This window comes from Hyperolius riggenbachi, chromosome 7, assembly GCF_040937935.1.
Source record: "Hyperolius riggenbachi isolate aHypRig1 chromosome 7, aHypRig1.pri, whole genome shotgun sequence".
Lineage (NCBI taxonomy): Eukaryota > Metazoa > Chordata > Amphibia > Anura > Hyperoliidae > Hyperolius > Hyperolius riggenbachi.
In genome coordinates, this window is record NC_090652.1 from 43819145 (window position 1) to 43841836 (window position 22692).

The window sequence follows — 22692 nt, forward strand, 5'->3', positions numbered from 1 at the left end:
TGTGCCTTGCTAAGCATTTGCATTTGCAGCAAGAACTGAGTGAAATCAAAACATCTCTTCAGTGCTATCTTAGTACAAACATGGCCTACTAGGAGACACACAGGCTTCTGGAGAGAAGAACATAAAGGGACATTCTAATCTGCAATCTAGCTCTGGTTAAAGAATAACTCTTCTTAATTTCACAAACATGAAATCTTGAAATCTACTCAAATAAATTGCAGGACATTTTTAAACATATACAATTAGCTTAAAGCAAGATGAAGATCATAGCTGCTCTGCAATAATATGAGATGTTCTGATACACTTTAATAAATATCAAGTTCTGAGTTCTGCATATAGATTGTATGCATTTTAAAGGACCAAACAATTGTAAAATTTAAAACACATGTAAACACATACGAATATGATATAACACTAAATTGCCGCGCTTACTCCTACCCGCTTCCATAGACAGTGCAAAAATAAAAAAATGTTTCTTGCGCCAGTGAACCAATCTTCACACAAATGTATTCACTAAAATTGAATAAGATTACAGTTGCATAAAATGGATTTGATACCATCCACAGCTACCTATCTGGCCAGATGTCCACACGCAATCACATACCTCATGCGCACTGACCCCTAACTGTGTTTGATTAGATAGCGTTACTGCTGCTTGATAGAGTTGAGCCGAACCTCCAATTTTAGGTTCGCGAACTTCCGCGTAAGGTCGGTTTGCGTAAAAGTTCGCGAACCGCAATAGACTTCAATGGGGATGCGAACTTTGAAAAAAAAAAATTATGCTGGCCACAATAATGATGGAAAAGATGTTTCAAGGGGTCTAACACCTGGACCCCCAGGTGGAGGAGTGGGATACATGCCAAAAGTCCCCGGGAAAAATCTGGATTTGACGCAAAGCAGCGTTTTAAGGGCAGAAATCACATTGAATGCTAAATGACAGGCCTAAAGTGCTTTAAAACATCTTGCATGTGTATACATCAATCAGGTAGTGTAATTAAGGTACTGCTTCACACTGACACACCAAACAGGTATACAGTGGCGGGTTCACTGAACAGAACAGGTATACAGTGGCGGGTTCACTGAACAGAACAGGTATACAGTGGCGGGTTCACTGAACAGAACAGGTATACAGTGGCGGGTTCACTGAACAGAACAGGTACTCAGTGGCGGGTTCACTGAACAGAACAGGTATACAGTGGCGGGTTCACTGAACAGAACAGGTATGCAGTGGTGGGTTCACAGAACAGGTATGCAGCGGCGGGTTCACAGAACAGGTATGCAGTGGCGGGTTCACTGAACAGGTATGCAGTGGTGGGTTCACTGAACAGGTATGCAGTGGTGGGTTCACTGAACAGGTATGCAGTGGTGGGTTCACTGAACAGGTATGCAGTGGTGGGTTCACAGAACAGGTATGCAGTGGCGGGTTCACTGAACAGGTATGCAGTGGTGGGTTCACTGAACAGGTATGCAGTGGTGGGTTTACTGAACAGGTATGCAGTGGTGGGTTCACTGAACAGGTATGCAGTGGTGGGTTCACAGAACAGGTATGCAGTGGCGGGTTCACTGAACAGGTATGCAGTGGTGGGTTCACTGAACAGGTATGCAGTGGTGGGTTCACTGAACAGGTATGCAGTGGTGGGTTCACAGAACAGGTATGCAGTGGCGAGTTCACTGAACAGGTATGCAGTGGCGGGTTCACTGAACAGGTATGCAGTGGTGGGTTCACAGAACAGGTATGCAGTGGCGGGTTCACTGAACAGGTATGCAGTGGTGGGTTCACTGAACAGGTATGCAGTGGTGGGTTCACTTAACAGGTATGCAGTGGTGGGTTCACTGAACAGGTATGCAGTGGTGGGTTCACAGAACAGGTATGCAGTGGCGGGTTCACTGAACAGGTATGCAGTGGCGGGTTCACTGAACAGGTATGCAGTGGTGGGTTCACAGAACAGGTATGCAGTGGTGGGTTCACTGAACAGGTATGCAGTGGTGGGTTCACTGAACAGGTATGCAGTGGTGGGTTCACTGAACAGGTATGCAGTGGTGGGTTCACAGAACAGGTATGCAGTGGTGGGTTCACAGAACAGGTATGCAGCCAGGAACAAGCTAAGCCTAACTAATCTTTCCCTATGAGAGACAGTCTGCAGCAGCTCGCCCTACTCTCACTAACACAGGCACACGAGTGAGCGTAATGGCCGCGGCTGCCTGCCTTTTATTGGGGGGGGGGGAGTGGCTCCAGGGGCTAGTGTAGCCTAATTGGCTACACTGGGCCTGCTGACTGTGATGTAGAGGGTCAAAGTTGACCCTCATGGTGCATTATGGGGTGAACCGAACTTCCGCAAAAGTTCGCCTGCGGGACGCGAACGCGAACCACTGAAGTTCGCATGGAACCGTTCGCAGGCGAACTGTTCGGCCCAACTCTACTGCTTGATGTCTTATCTAATCCTATGGGCTTGATTCACAAAAGAGTGCTAACTGTTAGCACGGGCATTTTCGCGTGAATTTTCGCATTGCGAGCGCTCGCGAATTTTCACGCAAAATGATAACATTTCCGCACGCAAATGCAAAATTTTATGCGAAAACAATATCGATTTTGTGCAAAAATTCGCGTTTGCGCGTGAAAACTTTATTGTTTCGCGCAAAAATTCACGACCACGCACAATGCGAAAATTCACGCGAAAACAGCCATGCTAACAGTTAGCACTCTTTTGTGAATCAAGCCCTATGTAGTCACAGCGGTTCAGTTCATCATACACTGGTCTGCTATGTGTGCGCTGCACTCGGTATATTGCACCCTATATTCTCAGCTCCTTGCTGCTCCAATAGGAAGTTCATTAACTATTTGACATTCCTGGACGTGAAACTCACGTCCAGGAAGCCATGTGCGCTCCTGCGCGTCCACGCGGCCGATCGCGCGCGTGCACGCGCGCTCCCGGCCGGCGGTTTGTTAGCCAGTGAATCAGTGAATCGGGCAACGGTGCCCGATCACTGATTCCTCTCCCCCGCAGAAAAAGCGACAGCTTCTCTCGGAAGCTACGCTTTTTCTGCTTCCTATGTCGCTCTAAGCGTACGTGGTACGCTTAGAGTGACGTCACTGTAAACAACTCATGGCTGCCATCTTGTGGCCAAAAAGTAAACTACATCTAAATGTTAAATAAAAATAAAAATACACATATTTACAAAAAAAAAAATACAATTTCAATCCCATCCTCCCAAAAATACCCACATAAAATGTTTAATTAAAAAAAACAAAAAAACATTACAATAAAAAAAAAAAAAAACACAAATATTTACCTAAGGGTCTAAACTTTTTAAATATCTATGTAAAGATGAAATATTTCTTTTTTTTTTTTATTATAAGCTTGTAAATAGTGATGAATGCAAAACGGAAAAAATGCACTTTTATTTCCAAATAAAATATTGTCGCCATACATTGTGATAGGGACATAATTTAAATGGTGTAATAACCGGGACAAATGGGCATGTACAATACGTGGGTTTTAATTATGGAGGCATGTATTATTTTAAAACTATAATTGCCGAAAAGTGAGAAATAATGATTTGTTTCCATTTTTTTCTTATTCTTCCTTTTCAAATGCATTTACAGTAAAGTGGCTCTTAGTAAAATGTACCCCCCAAAGAAAGCCTAATTGGTGGCGGAAAAAACAAGATATAGATCAGTTCAGTGTGATAAGTAGTAATAAAGTTATAGGCTAATGAATGGGAGGTGAACATTGTTCGGATGCATGAAGCGAAAAACGACTGAATGCGAACTGGTTAAAAAAAGATCATTAAAAACAATCACTCAATAGTGATATTCATCATTTAATTCACTGTGCTTCTTATACTTGATCACATTCAGCTCTTCGCTGCTTCAGTAAAAAGTTTCTCTAAAAGAATCGGTCAACAGCGGTAACACTTACAGCTTCCGGCCGTGTGTAAACAAAGTTTGTTGTCCGCTTTACACAGCAGTTTCAGTACACTCACGTTAACTGTGATCTTCAGGGAGGGGGCAGCCTTATTATTTCTCTGTTTCTAACCATTATAGATTGAAAATAAAAAGTGCTATTAAAAATAAAACCTACACATTTTATTTGCCAACTTGTTTATTACATCATTTAAATGATGTCCCTAGTATAATGTATGGTGACAGTATATTACAATGTATTATTTGGTAATAAAGGTACATTTTTTCCATTGTGTTTCTTTATACTATAACACTAATCACAAGCGCTTATTTGCAAAAATAACAGTACTATAGCCTCATGATGCCCATATTAAAAAAGTTGAGTTCCTAAGGTAACTATTTATGAATTTTTAAATGCTGTTTTATTTTGGTGACTATGGCAGGGGAAATAGAAGGTGTTAGATAATAGGGGATATTTTGTTATTATGTATTTTAACTAGTTAACTAGAGATGGCCCAAGCATCAAATTTTCTGTTTGGGAACCCAATGTGAATTCCCGCAAATAATCGCAAACAGGCTCCATAGACTTGTATGGCAGGCAAATGGCCAACGACTTTAGCGGTTAATAGCAAAGCCCCCTTACATGCTAGAACCACCAAATGCAGGGTATGTGGAGGAGGACAGTGGGTACAACAGGAAAACAAAATCAAGAAGACCTTACAGGTTTTGAGATAATCGATTTTAAAGGTGCAACAGGAAAAAAAAAGAATGCACTTAAATGCGGTAAATTACAGATAATGTAGCAACCTAACAGTAGTATAAATTTACATTTACATATACTAAAAGAAAGAGCAATGAATTTCACCCCTGGAAACCCCATTGAAATGGCTGTATAATGATACCTGGCAATGTTACCTATTTTTTGAAACTTTTTTTTTTTTTTTAATTTTCAGGGTGTGGAAAATTTTCATAAAAAAATGACCCCCCCCCCCCCAAGCCCCATTTGTCTGTTACTAGACCCATGGGAGGCATTGGAGCCAAAATGTTAAGATGCGATGTGATCGGTGGTGTGAGGCGGCACGTGCACGTGTTTGATCTTCAGCTACAATCAAGCTTGCAAGATTGAAGGACATTGGCGTGAGGCATTTCTGAGGATATTGGTGTCTGAACATTTTCTTAAAGGTCCAGGTTAGGCCCGGTTCACATTGGCGGTCGCCGTCCGGAATCGCCGTGCCGGAGCCGGACCGCATGCGGAACGGACGGAACGGACGCACGGCATAGCAATGAAAGTCTATGCATCCGTTCACATGCGTCCGTTCCGTCCGGATCATTGACACGTGTTCCCATTCATTGATCTCTTCACTAACAGGCAACAACGAGAACGCGTGTAGAAGCATGTGTAGCGGAAAGCGAAGAGCGGCAGATCGGCAGATGAATGTCTACATCCCTGGAACTTCAGATGAAGTCCTGCAGGGTGTAGATATACTGCATGCTGTGCAGCAAGAAGTTATTGTATGCAAGTGTATTTTTACTGTTTGTCCACTAAATGGCTCCGCACTTGGTGTACAATTCAGTACACAGGATGTTAATGTGTGTTTATTTTCATTTAAATCCCCATGGGCATCTCGCTGCTCTCAGTGATCATTCATTGCAGGCGCTATGGTTGGCTTTGGGAACACATGTTCCCATTCACCGATCAGTACTCTAACACATGAGATTGTGTGTGCATACACACGCTGCTCATAAACAGTAGGATACTTGTATCTACACCCCTGAAGTGAAGTCTAGAGGGGTGTTTATGTTCTATACAGCAATTGGCAAGCGGTTACAATGTATAACGTGTATGCAGAACTCAAAACTCAGTTTAATATTAAAGTGTACCACAGCAAAATGTCATTTTACCAAGTTTTAAAAAACATGTTTTCATTAAATTTTTTAAAATTAAATTTCTCAAAAACTTCAAGGTGTTTTTGAAAAAAATATATATTAGCTTGTTCCTACCTGCTTCTGGTTTGCACAAACACATTTTTGCAATTTAGACAAAAGAACATTTATGATGGCCATGTAAGTGAGAAATGTGATGCAAAATTTTGTGTACATTAAATGAACACATTACAATAATCACTAATAGGGATAATGTAGAAAACACTGATGAGTCATGACATGGTAAGATTGTGTACTCTGTGAAAATTACAACTTTCTACTAGAAATACACATTATGGGCTTGATTGCTAACTGTTAGCATGCCAGTGAAAAGCCGCTTATCACGTGCAAACTGCCTCTTCGCGCATAAAGTTTAGCACAAATAGAGTTTTGCGCGCACTACTTTGCATGCAAAATCAGCTGCTTCGCATGCTTAGTAGCGTGATAAGCATACTTTGCATGTGAAGCAGCTGATCTTGCACACTAAGTAGAGCGCACAAACTAGAAAACTAGCACGCGAACAGTAACAGCTTTGCCGTGTAAACTACTTAGCACCCTAGTTTGCACATGCAAAGCTTTTAGGCGTGCTAACTGTTTTAGCACCCTTTAGTGAATCAAGCCCTGTGTCATGGTCTATTTATGTGAAAAAACAATAACGCTTTAATCTTTGCAAATCATTGCATTCTGTTTTTACTTACCTCTTAAAGGTTGCCTGAGATGCCAGAAAAAAAAATATATTAAAAAAAAAAAAAAAATATATATATATATATATATATATATATATATATACCTGGGGCATCCTCCGGCCCTCTTCAGGATGACTTATCCCTCGCCCAAGCCACCTGGATTCTCTCAGTTATCCCTTCAGTCCACACCAGTCATACACAGTCTGGCCGTGCACGCTCCCCGTTGTGCTCCTGCGGCATCCTAGGCCGGCCTAGAACTCTCACACGAAGGGAGTGCCACTGGACGTGTGCATGCACAGCACATGTCAACTGACGGGATTACTGGGCGGAACTGTGGAAGATCCAGGTGGTGCAGGAGGATGGCTAGGGGTCAAGCAGCTTGAAGGGGGCTGGAGGAAGCCCCAGCTTTCTGTTATCTCAGGTTTACTTTAAACAATGTCTCATGTTGTTTGGAAGCATGGTTATATAAGACAGATCTGAAAACGTGAAAATAAAAATGGCATCATTTGTGGAGGATGACATTATAGGAAGGAACATACTGAAATATGTTTCCATTTATTTTGGAGGAACAGGGCTATAATCCCGACAGTATTCTCCCATGAGATAAGAGGAACACTTGACATTAATAGAATAGTAGAGTGTTCCATAATTCAGTTTGCAGGTCTTATCCACACTGCCTGACGTCACTTTTTCCTGACACATCCCAAGTAGGTCATCATATCGCATATCCTTATCCCAAACCTCTACTTTGATTTTTTTGAAGGAGTCTAGTTCTACTGTTCCAAAACCGAGAAGCTTATTCCATTTTGGGTTATTATTATTGTCAATTATTTGAGTTTGTTGTTGTGCTACATCAAATACGACTTTGACATAAGCATCTGTCTGAGAAGTGAAATCCCCATAGAGATTGTTAGCATATTTTATGGTCACCTCTAAGGTGGCCTCTCCTTTCCTTGTTGGACAGCAGTCAGAATTGGTGTATTTACTAGAAGTGCAGCCACAGGAACAATCTCCATTGGCAGATGGCTGCGAAGAACAGGGACATTTCATGGTCAAGGCCATTTCCTTGATATAGTCACTTACTGCCTTGCGGAGATTCTGTTGCTGACTAGGTTTTACCAAGTTGTGGATGGGCTCCAGGGCATAAGACACAAGACCAGGCTCGGTCTTGAGGCTCTCCATCCACTTTTGGAAAGCTGCAGAGTCTTGTTCCCCAGAAAGAAGTTGAAAAGTAGCCTTTCCACCTTTTACCTAAAATAGAAAATAATTTTTGTGTTGTATATATGAAATAAAAACAAAAAACAAAACAAAAAACAAACAAACAAACAAACAAACAAACAAACAAAGTCAGACACGCATAAATGTTTTCTGATGCTTTCTGATTAAGTTAGAGGATGAATAAAGCAGTTATAAATAAAATGCAAAGTCAACTCTCAAAGTAAAATTAGTGTACTTTAGGAATGTATAATTTCCAAATGAATAATTATACTTATGCACAAATGCAAATATAATATCCGTATGGCATATAAAAAGTAGGAAAACGTGTTTTTATTGAATATTATGTCAGGGTTTTATACCGCTTTAACTGCTTAAGGACCAGTGTCACGCCAATGGGTATGACCGTGGCGGCAGGACCGCCTAACGCCAATTAGCGTTAAGTCTTGGGGCTGGTTTTTGCAGGGAATCGTGTGCGCTGCTGCGCGCGCATCTCCTCTTGGTAGGCGGAGTTCTGCTCTGCCTTCAGTTTCCCAGCAGCGATAGCGATAGCTTCTTGGAGACTGTTAGATGCCATCTAATTAGCCTGTACAGTGCTGCTGTACTGGTTAATAGAAGGGACTAGTGATGTAGCAAACATCAAATTGTGTGTTCACGAAAGCAAATTTTTGCCACACGTTTGCAAACAAGCTGTTCGTGTCGGGCTCCATAAACTTGGGCATTAACACTTGAACATTAAAACTTTCAGGGCATCTCTGCAGTCACAATTTCTTTTAAAAAAGCATAAATAGTGTACTAAAACCTGGACAGTGGAATGGCAGAGGAGAATCAACTGCGAAATAGTCACCAAAAAATACATATTTTGCTCAAAAGCTTTTTTAATGGTTATTTTTAAAGTTAAATGGCGGCCAAATTTATCAGTTAATATAAAAGCCCCTATACGTGTTAGAGACACTACATTTGCAGGATATGTTAAGGAGGACAATGGGAACGAGAGGAAAATATGTTTTCAAAAAGATCTTGTCATTTTTTGAGAAAATCTATGTAAAAGTTAAAGGAAAGGTAAAATGACAGATAATGTCTTAACATGTATATAAATATATTTATTTTTAATATTTATATGTTCAGAATGTGGGAAATATAAACAAAAATGATGTGGGGTCCCCTCACCCAAGATTTGTTAATCCCTTGTCCCTTATGCAGGCTGGGATAGCCAAAATGTGGTGCACCAGCTGAGTGGGGCTTTGCACCCTGGGCTATACCTGTAATATGGCTGTATAAGGATCCCTGGCAACTTGCCTATTTTTTTGAAACTTTTTCATAGTGTGTGAAATTTTGAAAAAATAATTCTGTGGGGTCACCCCTCCCAAGTCTATTTAACTCCTTGTCCCCAATGCAGGCTGATGATAGCTAGAATTCGGAGCCCTGGCCATCTGCAGCATTGCACCCTGAGCTATACCAGCCTGCATGGTCTATGGTATGGGGGGGCTCTGGGGGGGAGGGGTGGCTAAGCCTCCCCTTCTCCCACAGAGCCCTTGTCCGATCTATGGACCATTAGCTCTTCCCATATCCAGTGTCCCAGGAGCTCTGCCAAAAACATCTTTAAATTTGGCTTCAAGGCTCCCCTTTGGTCTATTACCAGACCAATGGGAATCTGTAGGATTCCCATTTAAAGATGCCTTTTGCTCTAAGGGCTCCACTCCATGCTCTTGCATGGCTTTCGCTCTCCTACCCGCCCACCGCACTTATAGCGCTCACCCATGCCATCACCCAGAAGCATCCACAGCACTCTATTTTTTCTTTTAGATTTCCCACACTCTGAACAAAAAACAATGTTCCAAAAATAGGTACAGTTGCCAGGGATCCTTATACAGCCACATTGTGGCTATATAGCGATCCCTGGCCAAAGTATTGCCACTTCCATGGGGTTTCTAGGGGGTCTGTAAGCACTGCATACTGACCCCCTGGAAATCCTGTCATGAAATTCACTGTTCTTTCTTTTAATATATGTAAATTTACACTACAGTTAGGTTGATACATTTTCTGTCATTTACCACATTTAAATTACAACTTTTTTCCTCTAACTTCATCGATTTCTCAAAAACTACAAGATCTTTTTGAAAAGGTTTTACTTTTTATTCGCACTGTCCTCCTTAAACATACCCTGCAAATTTGGTGTTTCTAGCACATATGGGGGACTTTGCTATTAACCGCTAAAGTTGGTGGCCATTGACTTTGATGTAAAATGCAAACGTACATTTTTGACAACAAAAAAAAAAGTTAAATTCAAATATAACAACAATAACAAAACATTTGTAAAGCACTTTTCTCCCATAGAACCTAAAGCTTGTCTCAGATACAATAATACAATATACAGATATACAGACACAATAATTATTTTAGAATGTTGACTTATTTTCTCAAAAATGTTCTCCATATAATGGAAAATACTTATTTGCCTTTACAAGAGCACCTTGATTTTCAAGAAAGTAAGTCACTAAGTAAGGGGGGCACATTTAACATTAGGGGGGACAGTGTATGTACAATAGCACAAATGGAGACGGCACACAAATGGCTTCAGTAGAAAACTGTATTGAATAACATGCAGAGGCACACACACAACCTGTTTCCTTCCTCAGGTGTGCCACACCCATCACCTGTGACACCTAAATACCCACCCAACAGGAAGTCATGAGACCCACATAGTCACATGACCCATACCATTCTTGAACAAAGTCCTGTTTCAAATAATCTGCACAGAAACAGGACTTTGTTCAAGAGTGGTGTCGTTTTGAGAAAAAAATTATATTTAAGACTTTGTTAATGAGTAGTTTAAAATGTATATGTTGTTATGACAGTACCTGGGTGACCTAATCCTCAGTTAGCTGGGGTAGACACTGTTTAGTGTAGTTTTCCAGATGGAAATTATTATATTCTTGTTGTATCTGCACTATGGGTCATGTGACTGTGTGGGTCTCATGAATTCCTGTTGGATGGGTATTTGGGTATTTAGGTTTCACAGGTGATGGGTGTGGCACACCTGAGGAAGGGCTCCACCCGAAACATGTCATGTGTGTGCCTCTGCATTCTATTCAATACAGTTTTCTACTGAAGCCATTTGTGTGCCGTCTCCATTTGTGCTATTGTACTACGATTGTGCAGGAGTGGTGTACCTGCAGGAGGTGGGCACCGGCACGGAGGTCTAGCTATAGGCCTGAAAAGGTGTGTGACGGGAGAATATTGGAAGGGGACAGTGTATGGCTGGCGAGGTGGCGGATGCTTTGTCACAAGGTCAATTCTGGTTCAATTTCAGTATGAAATCGGGTGCATGGACTGCCGACAGATCTCTATTTAATCAGATTTAAGCGGAGAGAGATTGGTCTCTTGGTCAAATCTTCCCTTCATCGCTAGATGTATGGCTATCTTAAAGAATACCCGAGGTGACATGATGAGATAGACGTGTGTATGTACAGTGCCTAGCACACAAATAACTATGCTGTGTTCCTTTTTTTCTTTCTCTGCCTGAAAGAGTTAAACATCCGGTATGTAAGTGGCAGTTCCTGTTAGGACTGGGTCAGACTACAGTGTGATCCTCGCTGATAAGAAATTACAACTATTAGGGTGGATCCAGACTATAAGTGCTTTTCTGAGCGCTTGCTGAGTGCTTTCTAAGCACTTTTTAAAAATCACTCCCATTCACTTTCATTACAATCAAGGTAAAAATCACAAAAAAATCACTGTGAATGCGCTAATTGCATACAGGGTGATTTTCACCCCTTATACTAGGTAAAAACCACACCTTATGCAATCACAGTGATTTTTATGGGATTTTTACCTCGATTGTAATGAAAGTAAATGGGGGTGATTTTTAAAAAGCGCTCGGCAATCACAAGTGCTCAGCAAGTGCTCAGAAAATCGCCTATAGTGTGGATTCAACTTAAAACACTTTGCTAACAGAAAATGGCTTCTGAGCGCAGGAAAGAGATAAAAGGGTTAATAGTTCATAGATTTTAGCTCTGGCATACTTCAATAAATGTGTCATTGAGTAAAAACAATAAAACAATAAAAACTTGAAAAGTAGATTTCAATATAAAATAAAACTTTGGAATATCTTAAAAAGTCATTTTTAGGAGAAGGAAGATAGATCAAATAGTTTATTGAATTAGTTGATTTTCACCTCGGGTGTCCTTCAAGGACACATTAATCTGGCATCCATCATGTAATCATGTAAACTATGATATACACAAGATTTGAAAAAGGGGAAACAAGAAGTGTCACTCTCCTCACCTCAAACCATCTTTCATTGTACATGTGGTGGAAGCTGTGGCCTCGGCTGGCTTGTTCTGCTTTCTGTTTGCAGTGTGCAACTTCTGAGCTGAGGGTTGCTGATGCTGCCCCTTTATCCGCTGTAATGGAAGCTTCAGCATTAAGACAATTCTTGACATCGTCCATCTTCATGCCGCTCAAAGCCACTTGGCATGTCTTCACAGCAGTGACCTCCTTGATCCGACCTCCAGCTTCTGCCTTAGTGATGTAGTGGGTACCGTAAAGGCTGATAAAATTTTTAAACACGCTTTTTGTGTCACTGTTATAGGAGGCAGGAAGCTGCTTTACAGCTTGATTAAAATGAGTTGTCAATGGAGGGTTTATGGAAGTACCAAAACTAAAAGGAAAAATGAGATAAACATGCCAAATCATTCCCTGATCAGCACTGAAATTACTCATTGTTATTATATAGTGATATAGTGCTGACATTTTCATAGCACTCTATATTGTACATCAAACAATCCTTGTCACTACTAACTGCGGGTCATACATTTTTTTTTTTTATGATTGGTACAGAACCCCTGAATGTCTTAACCACTTCTATACCATTAAATTTTGTGCTGATCTGTGCTGCGTGGGCTCTCCAGCCCACAGCACAGATCAGATAGCAGCCAGGCCGATCAGACTTCCCCCCTTTTTTCCCCACTAGGGGGATGTCCTGCTGGGGGGGTCTGATCGCCGCCGGCTGCTTGCGCTTGCGGGGGGGGGGGGGGGGGGGGGGGCTCTTCAAAGCCCCCCTCCGCAGCGCTTCCTGGCCACCTTCCCCTTCCCTCCCTCTCCCTCCCCCTGTGAGCGGCGCAGGACGGATTTCCGTCCTGCGCCTGATGGGATAGGCTTTAGCCTATCAGATGCCGGCGATCCCCGGCCAATCAGAGGCCGGGGATCGCCGATCTCCTCTACGGCGTTGCTGCACAGCAGCGCCGTTTACATGTAAACACCGGGGAAGATCTTCCCCGCATGTTTACATTTACCCTGCGAGCCGCCGATCGGCTCGCAGGGTGTTCACGGAGACACCCTCCGTGAACTGACATGGAACAGCCGCACGTACGAGCGGCCGTTTCCATGGAATACACTTCAGGATTCAGGGGCGTATATATACGCACCGAGAATCCGGAAGTGGTTAAACAATGGGGTCTCTGTCCTACAGACATATGTTTTAGGGGTTGTGGTTCCTCAGTGGATCATCTACATAGCTGTAGTCATGCCCAGCGACAGAAGATTTTAGGTGAATCATCTCCTTGGGCTCAGAGATTCTGGACACCATAATCAGCCCAGATCCATGGGTCACTCTTTTCCACAAGTCTATACTCTCCTTATCTAAAGGTCAGAACATATTTCTAGGTCACATATGTCTTGCAACTAAGGCAACACTTGCTCTTTCTTGAAAAAAACTTGTTTCCTCCTCCTAAAACAGCCCTACTGCATACAATCAATGAGATCATCTATCTCAGGAAGCAATTCACGTTCTCCATATAAGATAAATCTTAAATATAAAAAATAGAGGTATTAACAAACCTGGATTATGAATTATAAGAACTAGGATGATGATTAAGGATGATAAGAAGTATAATTGATACAGACTAAGAATGATAAGAATCTGTAGGTAAACAACACTAAGAGATGCATGATGATGATGATGATGATGATGATAAAGATGGATGGGGGCAAGTGTTGGTTTACCTCCAGTTGTATGACATTTGACAGTTGTCACAATGCCAATTTATTCAGCACCAAGTAGACAAACTTACTGGTAAGCCACAATGTCCCTTTCTCAAGTTAGTAACGGTGCTTAAAGTGAACCTCCGGACTAAAAATCGACTCAGCAGCACTGAAAAGGCCTGGTGTTTCTTTAACAGTTTCACAGCATCAGAACTTTGTTTCTCTTATACAAGCTGCACAGAAGAAAACTGCCCGGGCTTTTTTCCCCTGATGCTGTGCAAAGCATGATGGGATTTCTGATGTTGTTGTTCTCGTTCTGCTGTTTTGGTGCAATTTTTTTTTTTGACATTTTGAATTTGACATTTGAAGCCTAGGGTGTGCAGCTGGGAGGGGTTATCAGGACACAGGACAGTTGGAACTGTGTCTCATGCTCCCTGTCACCTTCTTTCAACCAAAAAGATGGCTGCCCCCATGACAAAGATGGCAGCCCCCATGAATCACAAACATTTGCCTGTTCTTTTAAAACATGGTGGGTAAAAGATTATATTATCTATCTATTCTAATTAACGTACCTAATGTAACTTAGTGACAGTATGTTTGTTTAGGCTGAAGTTCCCCTTTAAAAAAGACTAATGTCTAAAACTATGGTAAAAGCAGTAGAGTGTTGTACTGTGCTAGCCATCAGTAAATGCAAGAAGATTTGGATCGGGATGATACCATTTCTTGGCTAAATTAGAAGAAGAGAAGTAAGCTTTCGGCTATAGAGCCCTTGTCAGAATGGTTCCTGTATACTGACAAAATTTAGAACACAGTTTATATACACCGGAGATACATTGTGCCATTGTTCTGCAATAAATCTCACTGGGTGCCTTAATTACAGCATGAAGAGGGTCTCACAGGGATGCCAGCTAATTTATGACCAAAAGATAAGACCACTTGTTTGGTTAACCATCACATTCCACAGTCTGTGATGAGGATGATTGTGATGAGGAGACCTTGTTACTCATTCAAACGTCACTTGGTCAGGCTACATATAATGTTTGTTATAGGCTAAAGCAAATTGTAGGTTTTAAAAACCTTCTTAATAGCACAAGAATTAACCCTCTCCCAACTGCCTAATGCCTATGGGCGGTGGGAGAGAGGTTAGCTGGGGACTGCCTAACGCTGATTGGTGTCAGAGTGCGGTGGGCGAGATTAGCAGGAAATGCGGCCTCGCATTCCCTGCACAACAACACAGCGGGGATCCGTGATCAGCCTGCCAGCCAGCGATCGGAGCTGGCAGGCTCTAACTGAGAAAAACAAGCTATTTACATTTGTACAGCACTGCAATCTAGTGCAGTGCTGTACAGAGGACAGCCCTGTCACTTAACTGTCCCCAAGAGTGACTCACCATCTAATCCCTCTCTTAGGCTAATGCCTATGAGAGCGTAGTGTAGTGTATGGATCACAGTCAGGGCCAATTTAGGGGGGATGAAGGGAAATAAAAAAAAGGGGGGGGGTTATAAAAAAAATTAAATTTAGCAAAAAATAAAAATTGTAGCAGGAATCAGAGACCACCCAAAAAAAAAGCTCTATTAGTGGCAAGAAAAGGAGGTAAAATTCATTTGGGTGCTAAGTTGTGTACTGAGAATACATTGTTAAAGTGGCGGAGTGTTCTCCTGGTCACGGGGGGGGGGGGGGGGGGGATAAAACTGTGGTCCTCAAGAGGCTAAAAATAATTATGGCATCACTCTTTGCCATAATTCTTTTTAATTCTTGTGCTGATAAAAAGGGTTTTAATGAGTGAGGACATCATGTGGCAGAACGCATAGGGAACCTCGGGGTCAGTTAGGAGTGTGCTACTGGTATGATGCAGTATGCGTGCATGGCTGTCGTGCAGCCAGTTGTGTGATTCATGATGCAGATCCATACGTGTGTATGAAACACTTGTGGTGTGGCTATTTTAAGTGGTGTTTTATAACCACACGTGGACTCCCTTTGGTTTAACCCCCTTGGCGGTATGATTCTCTCCAGATTTTAGGGTTTAAAAGCGGTGCCATTTTTTTGCACCCTTTCAGACCCTAAAACCTGGAAAAAATCCTGCTGCCAGGGAGATCTGCAGCAGTTCTGCAATCACTTACCACCCTGGCTTCAGCACTGCAGTTTTCCCTCCATCCTCCAAGTGGCACTGCAACCCTTAAAGAGACTCTGTAACTTTAAAAACATCCCCTGGGGGGTACTCACCTCGGGTGGGGGAAGCCTCCAGATCCTAATGAGGCTTCCCACGCCGTCCTGCATCCCACGGGGGTCTCGCTGCAGCCCTCTGAACAGCCGGCGACAGGCCCGACTGTAATTTCAATATTTACCTTTGCTGGCTCCAGCGGGGGCGCTGTGGCTGCATTCGGCTCGGAAATAGACGGAAATACCCGATCTCCGTCGGGTCCGCTCTACTGCGCAGGCGCCGGAGACTTGCTCCTGCGCAGTAGAGCGGACCCGACGGCGATCGGGTATTTCCGCCTACTTCGGAGCCGACAGCCGTCAGAGCGCCTGCGTAGGAGCCAGGAAGGTAAATATTACGTCACGGCTGTACGGAGGACTGCAGCGAGACCCCCGAGGGACGCAGGACGGCGTAGGAAGCCTCATTAGGATCCTGAGGCTTCCCCCACCCGAGGTGAGTACCCCCCAGAGGACGTTTTGCCGTTACAGTTCCACTTTAAGTAAGATTGCCGGCTGTCATCATGACAACAGCTGGCAATCTCACTAGGGTGAAGCAGAGCCTCGGAGGAGCAGAAGAAGAAGAACGGCGGCTGACGTCGAGATCCCCTGGGCGGTATGTTGAAACTGCAAACGACATTCCCAGTAGGACTCAACCCAGCACGGATATATATCCAATCTTTATTGCATGTGGGTATATCAGTAGCAGTAGTACAAAAGCATCACAACAGCATACATGACGTTTCGGGCAAAGGGCCTTTGCCCGAAACGTCATGTATGCTGTTGTGATGCTTTTGTACTACTGCTACTGATATACCCACATGCAATAAAGATTGGATATATATCCGTGCTGGGTTGAGTCCTACTGGGAATGTCGTTTGCAGTTTGGATTTTCTAAGAGGAGTGATGGACCTCTAACCCTGATAGGACTCCCCAACATAATTGAATTTTTCCTGAGGCGGGCAGATACACTTCAGATTGCGGTATGTTGAAATGCCCGCTGCGCACATTGCTCTGCACACAGCCTCCGGCGGCTACCCCGAGCACAGGTCGGGATTACCGCTCAGAGCTGCGGTTTTCCGCCCCAACCCTAGCTCGGGATTACCGCCAAGGAGGTTAACACAACACAAAAAAGTGGGTTAAACACTCTTTTGTATAATATATTTAAAGTGGAACTGTAGTGAAAATAGCATAGTGAAATAATATGTCTTATTGTTTACCATATTCATGTACAGATTTTTTTTTAGTCAGTGTTTGCCCATTGTAAAATCTTTCCTCTCCCTGATTTACATTCAGGAATGTATCACTGAGGGTGACATATTTAGTTCTGCCAAGTGATCTGTACAGAATGTTCGTTATTTCTATGCGCCTAGGGAGATATTGCCTTCTTGGCAGTTGGAAAAAGCCATAATTTCCCACAATTCAACAAGGTTCACAGACAGCAAACTGTCAGGACCTTGATCATGACATCACTCTGTGGGAGGGGTTTCACCACAATATCAGCCATACAGAGCCCCCTGATGATCCGTTTGAGAAAAGGAAAAGATTTATTTTGGAAAAGGAGTATTAGCTACTGATTGGAATACATTTCAATCCTTGGTTAAAGTTCCTCTTTAATAACTGACCTATCAAGCCATAACTTACTGGTTGTTTATAATGTGGAATATACAGGGATTGGACAAAATAATGGAAACACCTAACATTTTGGAATCATAATCTTTGAACATGATTTAAGTAATCAAAACTTGACAAATGTTAATTTTTTTTTGTTTATTATTTTTGGTATCTGATATGTTTAATTAAAATAATTGTTTTTTTTTACAGATATTTAAACTAAAGTTGGTTATAATTTATAAAAATGGCAGATCTCTCAGACTTTCAATCACCAAATTGTTGGTGCTCATATGGCAGCCACTACTGTAACAGAAACTGCCCGAATGCTTGGCATTTCAAGAAGTACTGTCTCAAAAGTAATGACTGCCTTTGAAAGAGAAGAAAAAATGTCCTCACCAAAGCACAGTTGTGGCCGAAAGTCGAAGATGTCTGAGAGAGACCGTCGGACTCTAAATCGAATTGTTAGAAAAGCTTGCAAGACCACAGCTCCTAAAATCACTGCAGAGCTGAATGAACACCTACAGAACCCAGTTTCCACGTTCGTCGGGAGCTGCAAAAATCTGGATTTCACGGAAGGACTGCAATTAGAAAACCTCTGCTCTCAAAGACAAATGTTTCAAAGTGTTTACAGTGGTGTAGAAACCACCAGAATTGGTCCCTCGAGCAGTGGAAAAATATCCTGCGGCTGAGTGTATGTTTGGAGACAGCCGAAAGAAGCATTTTATCCAGACTGCCTTCTCTCAACCGTAAAACATGGCGGGGGTTCTGTGATGATCTGGGGTGCTATTTCTTGGAAATCCACCAGGCCAAGGATTTCCCTTCATGGAAGAATTAACAGCCGAGACTATTTAGGAATTTTGGGCGACCAAGTTCATCCTATGGTTCAAGAACTGTTTCCGGAGGGGAATGCCATCATTCAAGATAATAATGCCCCAATCCATACAGCTAAAATTGTTAAAGAATGGCACAAGGAATATTCTAATGAAGTTGAGCATCTCATCTGGCCACCACAGTCCCCAGACCTCAACATTATTATGCATTTATGGTCGTTATTAGAGATTCAAGTAAGAAGTCGATCTCCGCCGCCATCGTCTCTAAAAGAACTGGAGGGTGTTTTAACTGAAGAATGGGCTAAAATTCCCTTGGAAACAATTCACAATTTGTATGAATTAATACCTCAGATAATTGAGGCTGTAATTGCCAAAAAAGGTGGACCTACACCATATTAAAATATATTTTGTTGATTTTCAAGGTGCTTCCATTATTTTGTCCAACCCCTGTATGTTGGTGAGATTCCCTCTTTTTTAGGCATTGCCCTGCCACTGTCAACAAAAAATGTGGAAGTAGTATGTGCATCAGAGTTGGTAAATGAGAGGCAAGTAGTTTCAGCTTGCATGTCGATTCCATGTAAACTGTATGCTGCTTGAAACTGAACCAATCATGTTTTACAGGAAGTAAATCTGATTGGTCCAATTTCAAGCTGCAGGCAATTTGCATTAAAATCTGAAATCTTCATGCAAATCAGAATCATTTGCATCTCATTGACAACTCTGAGGTCCATTTTTTTCACATTTATGGTAAATAATAGTTACATACACATAGTTGGGTTGAAGCAGGCACATATCCACTGAGTTCAATCAGAAAAGCATCCACCAGGACTTCAATAAAATCCATACCTGTACTGAGTACAATGCATCTTCTGACTGTAGAATGTATACTTGTCAGTCACAGTTTTGCTGTCAGCGAATTTTGCCAAATCTGAGTGTGAACCACCTACAGAAACTGATCCACCACCTTGGGTAGGGACGTTTACATCCAGCGAAGTCTTCCAGTCATTTGTCACCTCAGATGATGCTTCGTTGGCCATTGATACTTTAGAGTGAGAGGTAGAGCTGGCAATGTTTCTGGAGCAAGAGGTCTGAGGCCTCCAGTCCACCATGGCCCTAGGGAGCTTTTGCATAACATTGTTGCTGAATGGGTTATTGCACAATGTGCAATTCCTTTTTACGTGCTGCATGTCAATTAAGAAACTACCAGTGGTCTTCATTGTCACAATGTTAACACCTTCTCCAAGAAGGGTGTGGCCTGGAACAAACATGGCCTTCTCGCATTCTGCTTTAGTCCCAAGCCTACAGCCTGATGTGAGGATGGGTGGAGTGATGGTGGACAATGCCAACGGGAGGAAGAATGGAAATAAGATCAGAGGTAGCATTGCCACGGGGTGTTAGCAAGAGTCCTAGAAAAGAAGAAGCAGAAGAGTAAGTTAAACCAAAATAAGGCATGACATAGCCTTATTTTTTGCAAAAAGGTTGTGTGCTCAAACACCAAGCGAACCCTTATATACCTGGCTCTGCAGATAAGGCCTAATTAGCTTATTTATGAGACACCGCTCAAGCAAATCTGCATTTGCATGCCAGGATATGCAGGATTTTGCCAACTAACTCATCGCAAAATTTTTAAAGAGGTAGGTCCTATCTTTTGGGAGGTGGGGATGGGCCACCTCCGAAAGAAGTTGCCAACTCGCCAGAGAGGCTGTAGGGTGGCCAATACTCCAGAGGCGATCACGGGCCCATCTTAGGCTGCAACATCTGGTGGTGAGTCAGGAAGGAAAGGGGGGTGTGGTGATAACTAGCCCCAGATTACCAGTGTGGCCAGCACAAGTTTTCTGAACAGGACTTGAATGTTGAACTGCATTTATTTACGTTGAATTGCATTAGTTGGTGTGAACTGACTTGAATACGTTGCAACTAGTGCTTTTGTCTCCTTACTGCTGCTTTTACTCAATTTCTGCTAGTTTCACAACTGTCTGGGAGAGCGCTCTGCATAAGCTTCACTACCGGTATAGTGAAAATTTCTACCTTAACTATTTATTTATCACTTATTTACCTCTTTGTCAGCGCTGAATCATTTTGCTATAAAATTCATCCTTACATAGATTATTTCTATAAAGTGCTTTTGTAAATGATAAAATATTTACTGAGGCCTCATTCACACCTAAAAATGAAAACGCAAACGCAAGAATTTAGCATTTTTGTGCACTGTTTTTTGTTAGCGCCTACTGGCACTCCACTGGGTGCTGTGTTTATGTTAAAAGCGCCTTTGTAAGCGCTTTTACAGAGCGTTTTTTTTTCATTCACTTCCTGACGCAAGTCAGGATGTGAAGTCTACGACCCGGAAAAGAATGAATACAATGTATTCATTCTTAAAAACGTGAGCGCAATCATTGCACAAAGTGATTTTGTGAGCGTTTTGCATTTTTTCTATACCTATTTTTCCTATTTCTATAAATAGGAGACTTGCGCCTGCGCAGTAGAGCGGCCCGACGGAAATCGGTATCGATACTGCACCTGCGCTGGAGCCCAAGGGGTAAATATTTACATTGACGCCGCTCCGGGAGGACACAGGAGGACGGGGGAAGCCTCAATAGGATCCGGAGGCCCCCCCCCCACCCGAGGTGAGTACCCCCCCCCCCCCCCCCCCCACCCCAGAGGAGTTTTTTTCATTACAGATTTTTTTTAAAGCGGAACCAAAATGGTACAGGCACCGCTTTGCCGACCACAAAACGGGCGCAACATGCTGATGTGAACCTTCTCAAAGAGATTCATTGCACAAGCATTTTGGGGGCGATTTTAAAAATTGCTTTGAAAAAAGGCTGGAAAATGCCCCTAGTGTGAACGAGCCCTAAGAATCCCCAATTAGTAGATGGGGTAGTCCAAAACCAGTCAGCTCTGCAGATTTTTTGCTGCCTACTATAAGTGGCAGCAACATAGGAGAAAAATAATTTATGGTGCATTTGATTCAGTGAGAAATGTACACCTGTTGTGTATGTGCACGCAGATTTCAAATTTTACAATGTTTCACAATTGGGGTCCTTTAACCACTTGAATACCAGGGGTCTCTGCCCCCTTAAGGACCGCCGTCACCGCTGCACGCCGCAATCCTCCTGACAACCACTCTGCCGTCTCTATGACAGCAGAGTCACATGAGTCAGTCAGGAGACGCTTTCATTGGCTCCTCCTGACCGTGTCTATCAATGTAAGCCAATAGGAGTGGCTTACATTGATAGACACAGCAGGAGCCAATGAAATCGGGTCCTGACTGACTCACATGGCTCTGACGTCATAGAGACAGGCAGCATGCAACCATAATGCAGCATGCAAACATATAGTGCATCAACCTATCAAACAGACATATGTTTATTGCTCCTCTCCTGGGGTAGATAGTACAGCAAGACTAAATTAACACTCTGCACACTTGCACACAAATATTCATTCACACTGTTTTGGTTTGCAAAACGATGCATTATTCCACATAGTTAGTCACATACACAAGCCAAAAACTGCGTTTCATTAGCTCTAGATATAGTGGTTATCATTATGTTTGAATGAGTAAATGTGTGTGCGAGTGTGCAAAGAGTTAATTAACTTTGCTGTTTGATTGGTCACACCCCTTATATCCTTTTGTGGATATGTCCATTTCCCCACTCTGTACCTAAAATATGAGTGTCAAAAAGTCAGCTTATCCACAATAATAAACAGTAAGTTCTCCCACTTACCACTTTAATATCAAAGATTAGTCAAATGCTGCTAGTGACATGCACTTGAATAACAAAGCCTCGTACACACATGACAACTTTTATCATTGTTCATGTCTTCTCCCCATAAAGATACATACATACAGTATATAAAAATACAAGAATAAAAGGGATGTATGGAAACAAAGATAAATCGAGAAACAAGTACAAAAAAGTTTAATCTCCAAAATCTGACTAACTGATCCTTAAAGGGACTCTGAGTAAAAACAAAATTGGTACTCACCTGGGGCTTTCTGCAGCCCACCGTAGGTCGGGAGGTCCCACGGTGTCCATCTGGCTCTTCTCCCTGGGCCTGTCCAGAAACAGCTCCCGGTGACACTGGGCCCGAGTGTCGGGCTCCTTCTTCCGCAAACGTTACGTCTGACATCACCACGTCGGCCGCCTCACGTCATCACGGTGGCCGGCGTAACAGTACTGTGCATGCGCGGTTTAATTGTGCATGCGCCGTACTGTCACGCCGGCCGCCGTGATGATGCAAGGCGGATGACGTGGTGACGTCAGACGTGACATATGCAGAAGAAGGAGCCCGACACTCGGGCCCAGTGTCGCCGGGAGCCACCGGGCAGCTATTTCTGGCC

The 22692-nt window shown here is 42.7% G+C and overlaps 1 protein-coding gene across 1 annotated transcript; it reads right to left on the reverse strand.

Annotated features, from left to right (window-relative positions):
• Positions 1–7068: 7068 nt before the first annotated feature.
• On the reverse strand, positions 7069–21421 carry LOC137525993 (perforin-1-like). Its single transcript, XM_068247203.1, has 4 exons — positions 21337–21421; positions 19197–19756; positions 12016–12391; positions 7069–7764 (listed from the first exon to the last, which is right to left on the reverse strand). The coding sequence occupies exons 2-4, from the start codon at positions 19730–19732 to the stop codon at positions 7069–7071; spliced, it is 1608 nt and encodes a 535-aa protein (XP_068103304.1). The 5' UTR covers positions 19733–19756; positions 21337–21421.
• Between the last annotated feature and the right edge of the window lie 1271 nt (positions 21422–22692).